This window comes from Doryrhamphus excisus, unplaced genomic scaffold, assembly GCF_037039965.1.
Source record: "Doryrhamphus excisus strain RoL-2023G ecotype Guam unplaced genomic scaffold, RoL_Dexc_Guam_v1.1 HiC_scaffold_24, whole genome shotgun sequence".
Lineage (NCBI taxonomy): Eukaryota > Metazoa > Chordata > Actinopteri > Syngnathiformes > Syngnathidae > Doryrhamphus > Doryrhamphus excisus.
In genome coordinates, this window is record NW_027621862.1 from 3,595,709 (window position 1) to 3,616,074 (window position 20,366).

At 37.3% G+C, this 20,366-nt stretch overlaps 1 protein-coding gene across 5 annotated transcripts in view; it reads left to right on the top strand.

Annotated features, from left to right (window-relative positions):
- The window catches only part of svild (supervillin d), a 76,387-nt gene that overhangs the window by 30,948 nt on the left and 25,073 nt on the right, over positions 1-20,366 (top strand). For 2 of the 5 annotated variants that reach the window (XM_078788837.1, XM_058061513.2), the window contains exons 3-8: positions 1,789-1,823; positions 6,759-6,814; positions 10,911-10,972; positions 15,260-15,341; positions 18,166-18,614; positions 19,205-19,340. In XM_078788837.1, coding sequence (XP_078644963.1) covers positions 1,789-1,823; positions 6,759-6,814; positions 10,911-10,972; positions 15,260-15,341; positions 18,166-18,614; positions 19,205-19,340 — 820 coding nt within the window. Of the gene's footprint in view, positions 1-1,437; positions 1,631-1,689; positions 1,714-1,788; positions 1,824-6,758; positions 6,815-10,910; positions 10,973-15,259; positions 15,342-18,165; positions 18,615-19,204; positions 19,341-20,366 lie in introns of those variants that run through there. The other 3 variants (XM_078788840.1, XM_078788839.1, XM_058061514.2) reach the window with 3 other exon arrangements.

The window sequence follows — 20,366 nt, forward strand, 5'->3', positions numbered from 1 at the left end:
GGTCCAGTGCACCACTGTGTGCAGTCAATTTGGTGGACTGGACTACGCCGAGATTGGTGTGGCGGCGCACCAGGGCGCAGCGCAAGGTGGCGCAATGTGGCGGAGCCTGGCACAGCTCATGCAGTGGTAATTTGGTCCAGTGCACCACTGTGCGCAGCCAATTTGGTAGACTGGACAACGCCGAGATTGGTGTGGCGGCGCACCAGGGCGCAGCGCAAGGTGGCACGGTGTGGCAGAGCCTGGCACAGCTCATGCAGTGGTAATTTGGTCCAGTGCACCACTGTGTGCAGTCAATTTGGTAGACTGGACTACGCCGAGATTGGTGTGGCGGCGCACCAGGGCGCAGCACAAGGTGGCGCAGTGCGGCGGAGCCTGGCACAGCTCATGCAGTGGTAATTTGGTCCAGTGCACCACTGTGCACAGCCAATTTAGTAGACAGGACTGCACCGAGATGGGTGTGGTGGCGCACCAGGGCGCAGCGCAAGGTGGCGCAATGTGGCGGAGCCTGGCACAGCTCATGCAGTGGGATATTTGGTCCAGTGCACCACTGTGCGCAGCCAATTTGGTAGACAGGACTACGCCGAGATTGGTGTGGCGGCGCACCAGGGCGCAGCGCAAGGTAGCGCAGTGTGGCGTAGTCTGGCACAGCTCATGCAGTGGTAATTTGGTCCAGTGCACCACTGTGCACAGCCAATTTGGTAGACAGGACTGCGCCGAGATGGGTGTGGTGGCGCACCAGGGCGCAGCGCAAGGTGGCGCAGTGTGGCGGAGCCTGGCACAGCTCATGCAGTGGTAATTTGGTCCAGTGCACCACTGTGCGCAGCCAATTTGGTAGACAGGACTGCGCCGAGATGGGTGTTGCGGCGCACCAGGGGGAAGTGTCCACATTTTCAGCTTGGCGCAGTGACAATTTCATGACAAAACAACACGCCAAAAGTGCGAACAAAGCTAGTCAGCTGCGACCTGGTCTATTCTTGGCGCAGGTGAAGCGCACTAATAATGTACAAAAAACATTTAGAAGAGGTTTTCTATACTCTTAACTACAAAAATATTTGATTTAGAAATAAGGAATTCTACTTCACAGGTGGGCTGCACGGCGATCGAGTGGTTAGCGTGCAGGCCTCACAGATAGGAGACCCGAGTTCGATTCCACCCTTGGCCATCTCTGTGTGGGGTTTGCATGTTCTCCCCGTGCATGCGTGGGTTTTCTCCGGGTACTCCGGTTTCCTCCCACATTCCAAAAACATGCTAGGTTAATTAGCGACTCCAAATTGTCCATAGGTATGAATGTGAGTGTGAATGGTTGTTTGTCTATATGTGCCCTGTGATTGGCTGGCCACCAGAAAATGAATGAATGAATGTTTTGTACAACACACCTCCTAAAATTGATGAAATCACTACCATATTTGGACCGTTTACTTTTTAAAGTAGCCAATAATAATCCTGCGCTTCGTCTTTCCCCGTAACCTCCGACCCCGCCCCATCTGTCCACCACAGTTCTTGATTCAGAGCAGCCCCTCCTCCTGTTACATCACTGCTGCTACCCCACAGGCAGCTGCTGTCTCCATCCATATTTAACGCGCATTACTTAGACATGAACACGTTCGCCACTCTTACATCGGTTGCAAAGGTCAGTTTGCGGGGATTTTTTTTTTTCATATGAGAGTCTAGCTTTTTTTTTTTTTTTGCCCGTTGCAGCGTTCATGTTTGCATGTAAGACCTGCGTATTATCTGTCATCACTTCACTATGCAAGCGTGACCTCATGTTTCTCTCTCGCTCTTTTCTAGGAGGCAAACAGCTGATGACAAAGATGGGTCAAATGGTAAGAACTGTCTACTCTCACTCTGAGCTGATCTCTAATGCTCTTGCCTGGGTTTTTGACATGAGTGTGAAATGTGTGAAACAGACCTGCTTACTTGTTACGCAGATAAATGCACCGCATCCATGCCAAGCAGTTGTTTTTCATTTAAAAACACAGGCGGCGGAGGTTGTTTTGGCCATGCTAAAAATGTTACATCAGAGCGCTGTGTGAGAAACCAAAATTTAGGGGGTTTGTGTAAACGTAATAATGTTTACACATGAGCTGCTGATTCACTTGTTAGCCACCTGAGCTCATGATATCGTGTGATACATCTGTGTTTTTTTTTTTTTTTGCCGTCTTTGTCCAGTTAATTTAAAAACACTTCATAGGACGGCGATGGGAATTTTGGCTTTGTTATGGGAGTCAGTTTATTTGGTGTGGCTCCTTTAAAATGAGTTGGATATTTTAATCAGGCTTTTAACTAATATTTTTAATTTTTTCTCATGTTTTTATCTTTTTAGTCCTATTTTATGCTCTTGGTCTTCAGCTTTTAACTCCAGTGTTTTGTTTTTATCTTTTTAGTCCTATTTTATGCTCTTAGTCTTCAGCTTTTAACTCCAGTGTTTTGTTTTTATCTTTTTAGTCCTATTTTATGCTCTTAGTCTTCAGCTTTTAACTCCAGTGTTATGTTTTTATCTTTTTAGTCCTATTTTATGCTCTTAGTCTTCAGCTTTTAACTCCTGTGTTTTGTTTTTATCTTTTTAGTCCTATTTTATGCTTTTAGTCTTCAGCTTTTAACTCCAGTGTTTTGTTTTTATCTTGTTAGTCCTATTTTATGCTCTTAGTCGTCAGCTTTTAACTCCAGTGTTATGTTTTTATCTTTTTAGTCCTATTTTTTTGCTCTTAGTCTTCAGCTTTTAACTCCAGTGTTTTGTTTTTATCTTTTTTGTCCTATTTTATGCTCTTAGTCTTCAGCTTTTAACTCCAGTGTTATGTTTTTATCTTTTTAGTCCTATTTTATGCTTTTAGTCTTCAGCTTTTAACTCCAGTGTTTTGTTTTTATCTTTTTAGTCCTATTTTATGCTCTTAGTCTTCAGCTTTTAACTCCAGTGTTTTGTTTTTTTCTTTTTAGTCCTATTTTATGCTTTTAGTCTTCAGCTTTTAACTCCAGTGTTTTGTTTTTATCTTGTTAGTCCTATTTTATGCTCTTAGTCGTCAGCTTTTAACTCCAGTGTTATGTTTTTATCTTTTTAGTCCTATTTTTTTGCTCTTAGTCTTCAGCTTTTAACTCCAGTGTTTTGTTTTTATCTTTTTTGTCCTATTTTATGCTCTTAGTCTTCAGCTTTTAACTCCAGTGTTATGTTTTTATCTTTTTAGTCCTATTTTATGCTTTTAGTCTTCAGCTTTTAACTCCAGTGTTTTGTTTTTATCTTTTTAGTCCTATTTTATGCTCTTAGTCTTCAGCTTTTAACTCCAGTGTTTTGTTTTTTTCTTTTTAGTCCTATTTTATGCTTTTAGTCTTCAGCTTTTAACTCCAGTGTTTTGTTTTTATCTTTTTAGTCCTATTTTATGCTTTTAGTCTTCAGCTTTTAACTCCAGTGTTATGTTTTTATCTTTTTAGTCCTATTTTATGCTTTTAGTCTTCAGCTTTTAACTCCAGTGTTTTGTTTTTATCTTGTTAGTCCTATTTTATGCTCTTAGTCTTCAGCTTTTAACTCCAGTGTTATGTTTTTATCTTTTTAGTCCTATTTTTTTGCTCTTAGTCTTCAGCTTTTAACTCCAGTGTTTTGTTTTTATCTTTTTAGTCCTATTTTATGCTCTTAGTCTTCAGCTTTTAACTCCAGTGTTTTGTTTTTATCTTTTTAGTCCTATTTTATGCTCTTAGTCTTCAGCTTTTAACTCCAGTGTTATGTTTTTATCTTTTTAGTCCTATTTTATGCTTTTAGTCTTCAGCTTTTAACTCCAGTGTTTTGTTTTTATCTTGTTAGTCCTATTTTATGCTCTTAGTCGTCAGCTTTTAACTCCAGTGTTATGTTTTTATCTTTTTAGTCCTATTTTTTTGCTCTTAGTCTTCAGCTTTTAACTCCAGTGTTTTGTTTTTATCTTTTTAGTCCTATTTTATGCTCTTAGTCTTCAGCTTTTAACTCCAGTGTTTTGTTTTTATCTTTTTAGTCCTATTTTATGCTCTTAGTCTTCAGCTTTTAACTCCAGTGTTTTGTTTTTATCTTTTTAGTCCTATTTTATGCTCTTAGTCTTCAGCTTTTAACTCCAGTGTTATGTTTTTATCTTTTTAGTCCTATTTTATGCTTTTAGTCTTCAGCTTTTAACTCCAGTGTTTTGTTTTTTTCGTTTTAGTCCTATTTTATGCTTTTAGTCTTCAGCTTTTAACTCCAGTGTTTTGTTTTTATCTTTTTAGTCCTATTTTATGCTTTTAGTCTTCAGCTTTTAACTCCAGTGTTATGTTTTTATCTTTTTAGTCCTATTTTATAATTTTAGTCTTCAGCTTTTAACTCCAGTGTTTTGTTTTTATCTTGTTAGTCCTATTTTATGCTCTTAGTCTTCAGCTTTTAACTCCAGTGTTATGTTTTTATCTTTTTAGTCCTATTTTTTTGCTCTTAGTCTTCAGCTTTTAACTCCAGTGTTATGTTTTTATCTTTTTAGTCCTATTTTATGCTCTTAGTCTTCAACTTTTAACTCCAGTGTTTTGTTTTTATCTTTTTAGTCCTATTTTATGCTCTTAGTCTTCAGCTTTCAACTCCAGTGTTTTGTTTTTATCTTTTTAGTCCTATTTTATGCTCTGAGTCTTCAGCTTTTAACTCCTTGTTGTGTTTTTATCTTTTTAGTCCTATTTTATGCTTTTAGTCTTCAGCTTTTAACTCCAGTGTTGTGTTTTTATCTTTTTAGTCTTATTTTATGCTCTTAGTCTTCAGCTTTTAACTCGTGTTTCCTCAGGGGGGTCCTCCACACTGGGGGCTGTGTCGGGTCTGCTGAGGGGGTGCCATCCTTGGGTCCCTTCTACCCGGCCGGCTGGGGGTTCCTCCCTTTAATGTGGGGTTCCGCCTGTCTGTCGGAGTCGGGGGGGGGCCCGGGTGCTGGTCCTCCGATGGCACGGCCTACAGCTCCTCCCAGTGTGGACGGCCCCAAAGGTGGTGTTTCCTTGTTCCTCAGTGCCATGCCATGTCTCCCTACTGTATGATTGTGTGGGTCTAGTATGGAGGGTGGGAAGAAGGGCCTTTCTTTGTTTTTTCCTTTTAATTGTGGAAATTGTTTTAATTCTGTAAAGCACTTTGTGTTGCATTTCTTTGCAGGAAAAGTGCTCTACAAATAAAGTTGATTTAATTTGATTTTTGGGGGAATTTTGACTATTTTTTACAATTCAATTTCCCTTTTATGTCCATTATAACACGCAAAAACAAGGAATCTGATGCAAAATACTTCTTCTACTTAATCTACTATGAAAACACTAGCCAGCAATCTTCAAAAGTAGTAGTAGTAGTAGTTTTTTGTATTTTTAGGAATCTACTGAAAATGTGCTAGTCCTAAAGGGGACCTATTGTGATAAATTTATGCCTTTTTATATTGAGTTGTGGACTCCTATAGAGCAGCTACACACAATAACCCGCACAGAAAGCTTTCTAGATCTTCCAGAATCTGCACCTATCCCAGTTGTATTTTCTTAAACAGTTTTTTGCTGTTTTTAGGAATCTGATGCGAAAAAGTATTGTAAAATAGATATTGTAGTAGAGCTGTTTTTAAGGATCTACTGCTTGAATATAACAGACGTTCTTTTCTGTTTTTAGGAATCTGATGCAAAAAAGTATTGTAAAATAGATATTGTAGTAGAGCTGTTTTTAAGGATCTACTGCTTGTATATAACAGACGTTCTTTGCTGTTTTTAGGAATCTGATGCAAAAAAGTATTGTAAAATAGATATTGTAGTAGAGCTGTTTTTAAGGATCTCCTGCTTGTATATAACAGACGTTCTTTGCTGTTTTTAGGAATCTGATGCAAAAAGTATTGTAAAATAGATATTGTAGTAGTGATGTTTTTAAGCATCTACTGCTTGTATATAACGGACGTTCTTTGCTGTTTTTAGGAATCTGATGCAAAAAGTATTGTAAAATAGATATTGTAGTAGAGCTGTTTTTAAGGATCTACTGCTTGAATATAACAGACGTTGTTTTCTGTTTTTAGGAATCTGATGCAAAAAAGTATTGTAAAATAGATATTGCAGTAGAGCTGTTTTTAAGGATCTACTGCTTGTATATAACAGATGTTCTTTTCTGTTTTTAGGAATCTGATGCGAAAAAGTATTGTAAAATAGATATTGTAGTAGAGCTGTTTTTAAGGATCTACTGCTTGTATATAACAGACGTTCTTTGCTGTTTTTAGGAATCTGATGCAAAAAAGTATTGTAAAATAGATATTGTAGTAGAGCTGTTTTTAAGGATCTACTGCTTGTATATAACAGACGTTATTTGCTGTTTTTAGGAATCTGATGCAAAAAAAAATATTGTACAATAGATATTGTAGTAGAGCTGTTTTTAAGGACCTACTGCTTGTATATAACAGACGTTATTTGCTGTTTTTAGGAATCTGATGCAAAAAGTATTGTAAAATAGATATTGTAGTAGTGATGTTTTTAAGGGTCTACTGCTTGTATATAACAGACGTTCTTTGCTGTTTTTAGGAATCTTTTGCAACGTCTTCTCAAAGCTGTTTTGTGTCATTAAGTCCCCGAGCCCAGTTTGATACCTTGTAAGCATCCCTATTAATTAACCATTGAGTCTGTTTTTGGCAGAAGCATCCTCTATTTACAAAAACCCAGCGCTTGGTTGACCATGTTTGGCCCGAGCGTCTCCCAAGCCACCCACAGTGTGTGCCAAATGCATCGCTAAGCAGATACGTCCCTTTAAGAATAGCCTTCAAATAATAGTGTTGCTGTGTCTCTTTCAGTTGACCAGAAGACTTCAGATGCAAGGACTTACACTTCCAAGATGTCTCTCTTAAAGGTAGCGCATTTTTGATTTATTCTTGTTAAGAATGTGTTATTATGTCTATTATGTGCGCACATTGCACTAGGTCAAGGGTCTCAAACACGCGACCCGCGGGCCAAATGTGGCCCGCAGGACACTAGTTTGAGGCCCCCGCCTTGATATGAAAGTTTAATGTTAGTGCGGCCCGCGTTAGTTTGATATGGATGCTGTATGGTATCATGTACCCAGAAAAAATTATTACGTTTGATTAATGTTCATGTTAAAGGTTAAATAACTGTTAATAGTTATCCTCCCTATCCGTGTGGAAGTGGTAAGTTTTGGGCTATTTAAGTTGAAAGGAAATAACTTGAAGGCTACCGTTTAGGTCGCTAGCTCTCTAGTTTGCGAGTTAGCATGTGTCTCAAGACCCTGCAGTTGCGCAATATGTTGTAAATAAAAAGAGTATAAATGTGACTATAGTCGTGTTTTGTCATGTCTACAGGGCTCTAATAATGCTTTGTTCATTTTAATCTGAAAAAAATCATTTGTCTACCCACCAACTATATGTGGTTTCTTAAGTTTTTATTATTTGCCGTTTTATTATTATTATTATTATATTTATTTATTACTGAATGATTGATTTTCTTTATTCTTGATTTGTTTATTTATTTTTCATCTTATTTTGTGTAGAAAAATAAAAATTAAGATATTTGAGAACAGTGGAATGTTTTATCAGAGCTTTTATTGTAGAAAATCGGAACCAAAGCAAAGTTTATTCATTTTTCTGTTTTTAATAATTTTTTTTTTTTGGAAAACCTGATGCGGCCCAGTCTCACCCAGACCCAGTGGCCCCCAGGTAAATTGAGTTTGAGACCCCTGGTTTATTCATTCATTCATTTTCTGACGCTTATCCTCACAAGGGTCGCAGGGGATGCTGGAGCCTATCCCAGCTGTCTCCGGGCGAGAGGCGGGGTACACCCTGGACTGGTGGCCAGCCAGCCAATCACAGGACACATATAGACAAACAACCATTCACACTCACATTCATACCTATGGACAATTTGGAGTCGCCAATTAACCTAGCATGTTTTTGGAATGTGGGAGGAAACCGGAGAAAACCCACGCATGCACGGGAGAACATGTGAACCCCTCACAGGAGTGGAATCGAACTCGGGTCTCCGGGCTGTGTGACCTGCGTGCTAACCACTCAATCACCAGCTACAAATACCATATTAAAAACAATAAATACAGCACCGGGGCTTCATGGCGATCGAGTGGTTAGCGCGCAGACCTCAATGCTAGGAGACAAGGGTTCAATTCCGCCTCTCGGCCATCTCTGTGTGGAGTTTACATGTTCTCCCCGTGCATGCGTGGGTTTTCTCCGTGTACTCCGTTTTCCTCCCACATTCCAAAAACATGCTAGGTTAATTAGCGACTCCAAATTGTCCATAGGTATGAATGTGAGTGTGAATGGTTGTTTGTCTATATGTGCCCTGTGATTGGCTGGCTGGCGACCAGTTCAGGGTGTACCCCGCCTCTCGCCTGAAGACAGCTGTGATAGGCTCCAGCACCCCCTGCGACCCTTATGAGGATAAGCAGTAGAAAATGAATGAACTACAGCACCAACATAACCAACAAATTCCCTGTGTAGACTCATTACATTGGTTGTGATTTGCATTAATATGATAATTAATGTCATAATTAATTAAATAACATTGCTTGGGATTTGCATTAAGGTGATTAAGTAACTAATTTGTGTGATTTTACGAGTAAAATGTAATGTAATAAATTATTTGTGTGTAATTCCAATGAACACAATCCCGTCCCGTAGTTTAAACCTTGGGAACTGATTATGATTCATCACGCAATGTGTGAGGTCCGGCTTCTGCACTGCATCACGGACTTGCACTCAAACAATGCTCCATAATTAAAACCCAATCGCACATAAAACTGCCGAGTTCACTCACAATTCCAAAACATGACGCCAAACAAAGAAAACCAATTATTTCCAACAGCGTAAGATGAATTATTATCACTGCAGAGCTGATTTCCTGCAGGCCTTTTCCATTGTGAATTTGAGATTGCTCACGGAATTCCAATGCGGGATACAGCTATCCTTGCACCTGGATGCATCAACATCCATGAAGTAGGAAGGGAAAAAAAAAAAACATATCCAGCACTAAAGTATACATTTAATGTAAAAGGTGTGAGATTTCGGCCTTTTCTCAGGCTGCTGGGGTTTCAGGATTCACGCTGGATGTAAATAGCTACGCTAGCTTTGCCCTTCGCGAGACTAGGAGCAGTGCCAAGCTTGGCCGAGTGAAGCCAGATGGCAGTAAAACACAAAACTGCTGGGAAAACTGTCTCACACAAAAAGACGCTGTCGGAATATTCTCCCGTTCTTTATTGTGACCTACATCTCTTTTCTTCTATTCTCTCACCTGGAAGATCTGGAATTGGAAACTTTTCACCATACCGATTAATAAAGAATTAAATTTAGGGAATGACGTACTCTTGTTACGGACAACAATTCATTTTTTTTTTTACAATAGCAACCACTGATTTTACGACACAAAAATATTAACTATTAATTTCATGCCAAATTCAGTGTATATAAATAACGGTAAATTGTATCCTTACTTTATAGCAAGGGTTTCAAACTTAATTTACCTGGGGGCCACTGGAGCTAGGATCTGGGCAAGGCTGGGCCGCATCAGGTTTTAAAAAAAAAAAAAACGCATTTATTAAAAACTGAAAAATATACAAACTTTTTCAGTGCTTTGGTTAAGATTTTCTACAATAAAAACTCTGATAAAACATTCCACTGTTCTCAAATATCTTCATTTTTATTTTTCTACACAAAATAAGATGAAAAATAAATAAACAAATCAAGAATAAAGAAAATCAATCAATCAGTAATAAATAAATATAATAATAATAATAATAATAAAACGGCAAATAATAAAAACTTAAGAAACCACGTATAGTTGGTGGGTAGACAAATTATTTTTTTCAGATTAAAATGAACAAAGCATTATTAGAGCCCTGTAGACATGACAAAACACGACTATAGTCACATTTATACTTTTTATTTACAACATATTGCGCAACTGCAGGGTCTTGAGAAACATGCTAACTCGCAAACTAGAGAGCTAGCGACCTAAACGGTAGCCTTCAAGTTATTTCCTTTCAACTTAAATAGCCCAAAACTTACCACTTCCACACGGATAGGGAGGATAACTATTAACAGTTATTTAACCTTTAACATGAACATGAATCAAACGTAATAATTTTTTCTGGGTACATGATACCATACAGCATCCATATCAAACTTACGTGGGCTGCACTAATATTAAACTTTCATATCAAGGCGGGGGCCTCAAACTAGTGTCCTGCGTGCCACATTTGGCCCGCGGGCTGCGTGTTTGAGACCCCTGGAATAAACAGAATATTTTCATATTTGGAGCATAGAAAATCTGTCTATGTAGGTTTTAGGTCTAAATAGGTTTTTAAGTGTTTAAGATTATTAGAGTCCTGTAAACATGAAATAACACCCCTATAGTTACTTTTACACTCCTGTTTTTCATTGTTTAGATCACATTGTACAGGTTACAGGATCAGACCAGTGGTCAAGTGATGTCATGGCGTGACATGATGGAATGGGACCACTCTGAGGGAGTGGGCGATGTGGGGGGGGGGGGGGGGGGGGGGGGTGGATAAAAGCCGGAGCGTGTCCGAAAGACTAACACCAAATATTATTATTATAATATTAATATTATTAATATTTAACATTTCCTGGATAAAATTCTCACTTTGGAATCAGAGCCTCCTTTTGCAGGTAAAATGTTCCATGCCGATAACATCTGGACATTTATGTTATGGACACTATACAACGAGTCAGTTGAGAGACAATGACATCACACTTATCTTTTCTTCTATTAGTTTTACAGTATGTACTCAGGGTGGGACTCGTGATTCACAATCTCTCCGTTTGACCAAACGCTTTTTGAACTCTGATCAATCCAAGTGAAGAGGGCGGGGCCTCGTTGTCAAAGATATGCTGGTGTGAAAACTGTTGCTGCTTATTTGGAATTTGACGCCGCTAAAAGGATGTTTTTCTGTCGTAATGAAGGATCGGGAGGACAGAGTAAACCCCCGGCCGATCAGCGGTAACGAAGAAGACGCGACTGCAAGGTAAATTCCATTTTTAATCCCTGCTCAGTCAAACACAATATTTACTTTTTTTAAAGAAAATATTCATTTAAAGTCATGTAGTTTGTTCTGTGTAAGCAATGTGTTTGCTTATAGGATCACGTGATCATAACAAGAATTCATTCAAGCATGTTTGGTGGTAGCGACATAGTCTGGGGCTGCATGAGTGCTGCCTCTGTGGTTCATCATCCAACAAATACTGTAACATTCTTGAAAAGATATAATATTTTAATATTTAATATTATTTTTTTATTTATAAATTATTTTTAAATATAACCAACAAATACTGTAACATTCTTGAAAATATTTAATACTTATTATTTAATATTTAATACTTACTTAATATTTAATACTTAACACTTAATATTTAATACTACTATTTTAATATTAAATTTATATTTTAAATTTTTTTTTAAATATAACCAACAAATACTGTAACATTCTTGAAAATATTTAATATATATTTTTAAATTATTTTTAAATTATAATTAAATTAAATATAATTAAAATATTTTTTATATATTTTAAAATTTAATATTTTTTTGTACTTAACACTTAATATTTAATACTACTATTTTAATATTTAATATTTATATTTTAAAATTATTTTAAATTATAACCAACAAATACTGTAACATTCTTGAAAATATTTAATACTTATTATTTAATATTTAACACTTAATATTTAATACTACTATTTTAATATTAAATTTATATTTTAAAATTATTTTAAAATATAACCAACAAATACTGTAACATTCTTGAAAATATTTAATATAATTTTTTTTATTATTTTAAAATTATAATTAAATTAAATATAATTAAAATATTTTTTATATATTTTAAATTTTTATATTTTTTTGTACTTAACACTTAATATTTAATACTACTATTTTAATATTTAATATTATTTATATTTTAAAATTATTTTAAATTATAACCAACAAATACTGTAACATTCTTGAAAATATTTAATATATATTTAAAAATTATTTTAAAATTATAATTAAATTAAATATAATTACAATATTATATATTTTAAAATGTAATGTTTTTTTTATTTAACACTTAATATTTAATACTACTATTTTAATATTTCAGATTACATTTCTATTTTAAAATTATTTTCAAATATAACCAACAAATACTGTAACATTCTTGAAAATATTTAATATATATTTTTAAATTATTTTAAAATTATAATTAAATTAAATATAATTAAAATATTTTTTATATATTTTAAAATTTAATATTTTTTGTACTTAACACTTAATATTTAATACTACTATTTTAATATTTAATATTAAATTTATATTTTAAAATTATTTTAAATTATAACCAACAAATACTGTAACATTCTTGAAAATATTTAATATATATTTCAAAATTATTTTAAAATTATAATTAAATTAAATATAATTACAATATTATATATTTGAAAATGTAATATTTTTTTATTTAACACTTAATATTTAATACTACTATTTTAATATTTCAGATTACATTTCTATTTTAAAATTATTTTCAAATATAACCAACAAATACTGTAACATTCTTGAAAATATTTAATATATATTTTTAAATTATTTTAAAATTATAATTAAATTAAATATAATTAAAATATTTTTTATATATTTTAAAATTTAATATTTTTTGTACTTAACACTTAATATTTAATACTACTATTTTAATATTTAATATTACATTTATATTTTAAAATTATTTTAAATTATAACCAACAAATACTGTAACATTCTTGAAAATATTTAATATTTAATGTTTAATATTTAGTATTTAAAAATTATTAACATTATTTTTAAATAATTTCAAAATTATTTTAAAATTATAATTACATTAAATATAATTGAAATATTTTTTTATATATTTTAAATTTTAATATTTTATTATTTTTTTACGCTGCTGTATATAATTTGTAGTACAAGTGACTCACTTTGAAACCGACTGGCACACAACCCTGCAGGGTAAACAGATAAGTGAGGTCACTCCAGGCCATGAAAAGTACCGTCTAGCGAAGATAACCAGTGAGCATGAAAATATTTACAAATATACAAATCATGATATATCATCACCTTTAACTTTGCAATACATTTTTTTTAAAATTCATTGTTGTGGTCTGTGAAGCCGGGTATGTGTGTTTTTAGGTCCATCTAAAGATAAATCAATGAACAGCTAAAATAAAAAGTGGTTCACGAGCCTCCCAGTGAACACTCTTCATGGAAATCAGTCCGGTATTTTTTTGCATATTGCTAAGGGAACAGATAAATATGTAAATGTACATTTTAGTCATGTTGGGGTGTCCACACGTTTTCCTCCCAGGCCCGCAATCTGAAAAATCATAGGATGCGTTGACCATGCTAAGAACTTATTTTCTGGACTATAAGTCATCGGTTGGCTGTTCCTGCAACTTATACTCCAGAGCTTCATTCATTCATTCATTCATTTTCTACCGCTTTTCCTCCTGAGGGTCGCAGGGGGTGCTGGAGCCTATCCCAGCTGTCTTCGGGCGAGAGGCAGGGTACAACCTGGACTGGTGGCCAGCCAGCCAATCACAGGGCACATATAGACAAACAACCATTCACACTCACATTCATACCTATGGACAATTTGGAGTCGCTAATTAACCTAGCATGTTTTTGGAATGTGGGAGGAAACCCACATTAGCGAAAAAAAATTTTTTTTGCTGCTGCTACTAGTTGGTACTATTTTTTTTACTATTTGTACTATTTTTTACTGTACTATTTTTGTACCTTTTATGCTGTTTTTCCCGTGTTTGTTGTTCCCTTCGCCAAAGCACCCCGGTGCAAAGGGCAAGCGCAGCATGAAGGTTATGTTTTTGTTTGTTTGTGTTGGAAATAACTCCAAAAGTTCTGTTTGGATTTTAATGAATTTTTTAGAATTTGTCGGAAAATTAAAGTCGCATAAAAAATGCGACTTATACTCTGAAGCGACTTATAGTCCAGAAAATACGGTATATGTCAGTTGTATGAGTTGTAGGCAACAAAGCAATTTTTTTTTGCTACTGCAAACTATTTGCTACTATTTTTTTTACTATTTTTGCTATTTTATATTCTACTATTTTTACTATTTTTTACTCTACTATTTTTATGCCTTTATGCTGTTTTGCCTGTTTCTTGTTCCCTTCGCCAAAGCATGCAAAGGGCAAGCGCAGCATGGCGGTAATGTTTTTGTTTGTTTGTGTTGGAAATAACTCCAAAAGTTCTGAATGGATTTTAATGAAATTTTTAGGATTTGTCGGAAATTTAATATGGAAAAAAAACGATAAAATTTTGGTGGTGATCCGGATCACCATCAGGATCCAGGAACTAAAGGATTCTTAACAAAGACTGATCCAAAACATGTCAGATTATTATTTTGGTGTGACTCACAATATGGGGGTACTATATCACTTGGTGGAGGTCTCTAGCTTAGATGTATAAAACAAGCCTCAGGCTTGCATTTTTTTGCTACTGCTACTATTTGCTACTATTTTTTACTATTTTTTTACTTTACTTTATGTTTTTGTTTGTTTGTGTTTCGAATGGATTTTAATGAAATTTTTAGGATTTGTCGGAAATTTAATATGGAAAAACCGATACAATTTTAGGGGTGATCCTGATCACCATCGGGATCCAGGAACTAAAGCATTCTTAACATGTGCTCCAAATTATTTTTATTATTATTAATATTATTTGGTGTGACTCACAATATGGGGGTACTATAACACTTGGAGGTCTCTAGCTTCGATGCATAAAACAAGCCTCAGGCCACTCTTTGAGCATCTCTTGCGCAACATTACTTTACACGCTCTTGCAAAGTCTCACCGTCAAGTGATCACCATGGTGATCCAAAACAGATTGAAAGCACTGCAACCTTTCTCGTGTGTGTGTGTGTGTGTGTGTGTGTGTGTTTCTAGGCAAATTAGGGTTGTGTAATTCAATCTTTCTGTCCAGTTTAAATGTAAAGATTCCTGACACAATGTAATATTTGTCTTTTATGACTTTCAAAGCTTTTTTTTCTGGTGTTTTTAGTCCTCATTAAGTCTGCTTACAGTTCCACTGGTCCTTACCCTGACATTGATTACTTCCAATTACAATGAGTGATTCATTAGGGAAGCAAGTCAGAGCCTCAAGCTGAAGGAAGCTTTAATAACACATAACAGATGCAACCATAGAAGAATGGTGGGGGGGGGGTAAGTTTTCCCATGGTGTCACCAACGTCTTTTCGTATGTAATTTCTGTCATTTCTCAGCAGCAAAGAAATGGCAGACGCTACAGATGAGTGTTCGGCGAAGGAGCAACGTGAACGTGACGACGCTCGGGAAGAAATAAAGGTTAGTTTTGTTGAAGATGTCATCAAGTTTGCGTGTGTCGGCGATAACGGTCACATGGTTTTAATCACGGAGACCTCAGCCCCTCTGTGTCTTTTAATTGGCTGACTTGATTGATGCTTGTAGTGTAATTTATAGGGCTGATATGTCGTTTGGAAAGAGGCATGCGTTCTTCAAATCCAGCATCATTGCATACTTATATCGTGATGTTTTCGAAGTCCCCTGCTATGTAAAAGTGGCTTTTTAATGATGTTTAAACAGTAATACAGTATATGTCTATAGAGCTATAGCTATCATTCCCCTCACTTGTTTGCTTCAGTTTTAAGAGAAGCGATGATCAAGTGGCGGGTTTGAAGTCACATCAACAAAAATCAAAAAAGAGGCCTTACTACACATCTTAAAATAATGCTTGGGATGGTTAATTAATTAATTAATTAATCACACAATAAGTGAAATTCCCCCCCCTTCCCCAAATTCCCTCAGAGGGGTCCCATTCCATCATGTCACGACATGACATTACTTGACCACTGGTCTGATCCCGTAGCCTGTACAATGTGATGAAAACGAAGAACAGGAGTGTAAAAGTAACTATAGGGGTGTTATTTCATGTCTACAGGACTCTTTTTAGAAAGCCATAGACAGATTTTCTGTGCTCCAACTACAAAAATATTCTGTTTATTCATTCATTCATTCATTTGCTACCGCTTATCCTCACAAGGGTCGAGGGGGGGGGTGCTGGAGCCTATCCCAGCTGTCTTTGGGCAAGAGGCGGGGTACACCCCGGACTGGTGGCCAGCCAATCACAGGGCACATATAGACAAACAACCATTCACACTCATATTCATACCTATGGACAATTTGGAGTCGCTAATTAACCTAGCATGTTTTTGGAATGTGGGAGGAAACCGGAGTACCCGGAGAAAACCCACCCACGCATGCACGGGGAGAACATGCAAACTCCACACAGACATGGCCGAGCGTGGAATCGAACTCTGGTCTCCTAGCTGTGAGGTCTAGGTGGCAAATGTGCAAATGTACCAGTGTACAGTGACATGTTATGATGTCGTCACTACCAACAGCACTAAATTCATCACATAGCAACTTAACACCCCCCCGGACAGGGCACATATAGACAAACAACCATTCACACTCACATTCATACCTATGGACAATTTGGAGTCGCTAATTAACCTAGCATGTTTTTGGAATGTGGGAGGAAACCAGAGTACCCGGAGAAAACCCACCCACGCATGCATGGGGAGAACATGCAAACTCCACACAGACATGGCCGAGCGTGGAATCGAACTCGGGTCTCCTAGCTGTGAGGTCTAGGTGGCAAATGTGTAATTGTGCAAATATACCAGTGTACAGTGACAGTTATGATGTTGTCACTACCAACAGCACTAAATTCATCACATAGCAACTTAACACCCAAAAGGTGTACCTGATACAAACATATACCAGGTACACTCCGGACTAGTGGCCAGCCAATCACAGGGCACATATAGACAAACAACCATTCACACTCACATTCATACCTATGGACAATTTGGAGTCGCTAATTAACCTAGCATGTTTTTGGAATGTGGGAGGAAACCGGAGTACCGGGAGATAACCCACGCATGCACGGGGAGAACATGCAAACGCTACACAGAGATTGGAATTGGAATTGAACTCGGGTCTCCTAGCTTTAGCTGTAGCTTTTAACACACAATGCACTGATGGTTTTCATTTAGCAAGACCACCCGCTCGGCTTTGAACTTTTACACCCAAGCCTCGACATCTTATCATCTCCGACATCAGCACTCCTTTATGACCTTTCACCCACCAGCAGCATGGCTCCTGGCGACATGTCATTTACAACACGCAAACATATTTTTGACAGTGAATACAATGCATGTGAAAAGCAGAATTGAATGCCGTGGTTTTTTTTTTTTTTGCAGCAGGCTTCTGTATTGCAAACGTGACACGTGTTTTTGGTTATTGCAAATTTATTGACACAGAACAAGTAGTTCTCACATCTTACTGTCTTTTTATGCGTCACGCTTCCATGTCTCTGAGGTAACCCACTCACGGTTGGTGTCTCTTTTTGTTTACCGTCAGTTTCATACAGTAAAGTCTCGTTATATCGATATCGGTTATATCGAAGTACTGCTTATTACGATACTATTTTCATTTCCCGGCAAATTTCTAGTTTTTTATGATATAATTAGTTCCGTTATAATTAGATACCCGGTTATTACGATAATCCGGTTACTACGATGCCCTTTTCATCTCCCGCCAGCCAATTTGGTCTGCTTATATCGATACAAAAGCAGCTTAAATCAATCTTTGCTTAAGGATTTCAATACCAAAAAAGAACACGGCGAACGGCTGCTTCCAGTCAACTTTATTTTTCACACTTCCACCACCAGAGCACAGCACACACACCGATTCCCGCACTTCCTGGTTCACAGGTCATGCTCAACCCGCCCCACATAGCTGGCCAAACACATGCCTGCAACAGAAGAACCAACTGACATAGCATACACACCTATTCCAACGAAGACACAAGCGTACAAATACATGTATTTAATTGTGTTGTATTCAGATATCTTTTTATCGCTTGTAATAATCACTGTTTTTCATATTTACATGCTGGCGTTTGTGGTTTCTCTCGTGTGTATAGAACAATGTCGAGTGCATTATTGCCCACTTTTAATGCAGTTCGGCGCAGGATCGGATATATCGACAGTCCGGTTATATCGATATTTTTTCCGACTCTCGACAATATCGATATAACGAGACTTTACTGTTTCATAAAAAGATCTTTGCATCTTTGCTCCAGGCCGTTTCACTCCAGCGTCAAGACTCCTCCGGGCCGCGAGGCATCAAGGGGATTCTGAAGAAAAGCCGTTCCACAAGCGTGGAGTCTGACCAAAGCGAAGGTTCGACGCAGGACTGCACGTTGGTCTGCCAAAGCAACGTCATCCTGAGCCACTCCAAAAGTGATAATGATGATGATGAAGAGGAGGTGTACGAAGAAGAGGAGGATCAGGACAATAATGAGGAAATCGACGACGATGATGATATCGCTGACGGAGGGAGCTTTGATATCCAGACGACGACGCGGCGGCGAAGCGAGCGTAGTAGTAGTAGCAGCTGCAGCCGAGGGAGTTTGGACGAGATGCAAAGTCCCTCGCCGGATGAGAGCCTGGAGGTGACCTCTACTGTGTCTGAGGACACCGAGGAGCTGGACAGTTTAGACGGGAGCCAGGGTTCCTCTATCAGACAAAGGTAATTGAGGCGGGGTACACCCTGGACTGGTGGCCAGCCAGCCAATCACAGGGCACATATAGACAAACAACCATTCACACTCACATTCATACCTATGGACAATTTGGAGTCGCCAATTAACCTAGCATGTTTTTGGAATGTGGGAGGAAACCGGAGTACCCGGAGAAAACCCACGCATGCACGGGGAGAACATGCAAACTCCACACAGAGATGGCAGAGAGTGGAATTGAACTTGGGGCTCCTAGCTGTGAGGTCCCGCACACACACTAACACATAAACACCGACATATGTGGAGCCAAAATGGACACTACACGCTATTCACTCATTCATTCATTGGCCAGCCAATCACAGGGCACATATAGACAAACAACCATTCACACTCACATTCATACCTATGGACAATTTGGAGTTGCCAATTAACCTAGCAGCCCCTGTCAATTGATATTATCATATTATATTACTATTATTGCTACTATTAGAACATATTTTTTATAATATATAATTAATAAATATATAATTAATATATCATTTTTATAATGATAGATGGATTTTATGTTCATTAATTTGCTGGTGTCTTATTCTATTTTTAGACTAGCAGAGTTCAGCAGTGGTGACGGTGAGAAGAAGGAAAAGGCAAAGAAGCTCAAGCCGTCTGAGACGATCCAGACATCGCTAGCCGATCGCTTCAGCCAGCTCCACGATGCTGAGAATGCCTGGAAGAAAAAGGTGTGATTGTTTATTATTATTACTATTATTAATGGGTAAAGAGCTCAAACATTTGAAACGCATGACCCAAGTGTAAGACGACCCCTCTTTTTTTCAAGACTAGTATGGACGAAGTGAGGCACCAGTGCAGAATTTTGCTTGGCACCATCCATTGATATGATATGTATGAATCTAGAAATTTCAAATATAAGACAGTCGTGTATCCGTATTAAAAAAGTATTTGAGTCACTTGTGTTTGTGTGTGTGTGTGTCAGGAAGAAAAGCTCTGACTGACCTGGTTAGAATTGCTTGGCAGTAGCCGTTGATTTGAATGTATGAATCTAGAGATCTCAAATCAAAGACAGTCTTGTACCTGTATAAAAAAAATATATGGGCCACTTGTGTTTGTGTGTGTGTGTCAGGAAGAAAAGCTCTGACTGGCCTGGTTAGAAGTTGTTTGGCACCATCCGTTGATTTGAATGTATGAATCTAGAGACCTCAAATCTAAGACAGTCATGTACTTGTATAAAAAAGGATATGGGCCACTTTTGTGTGTGTGTGTCGGGAAGAAAAGCTCTGACTGGCCTGGTTAGAAGTTGCTTGGCGCCATCCGTTGATTTGAATGTATGAACTAGAGATCTCAAATATAAGACAGTCATGTACCTGTATAAAAAAAAAGTATATGGGCCACTAGTGTGTGTGTGTGTCAGGAAGAAAAGCTCTGACTGGCCTGGTTAGAAGTTGCTTGGTGCCATTTGTTGATTTGAATGTATGAATCGAGACATCTCAAATATAAGACAGTCGTGTATCTGTATTAAAAAAGTATTTGGGTCACGTGTGTGTGTCAGGAAGAAACGCTCTGACTGTCCTGGTTAGAGGTTGCTTGGCGCCATCCGTTGATTTGAATGTATGAATCTAGAGATTTCAAATAAAAGACAGTCATGTACCTATATAAATAAATATATGGGCCACTTGTGTGTGTGTGTGTGTCAGGAAGAAAAGCTCTGACTGGCCTGGTTAGAAGGTGCTTGGCGCCATCCGTTGATT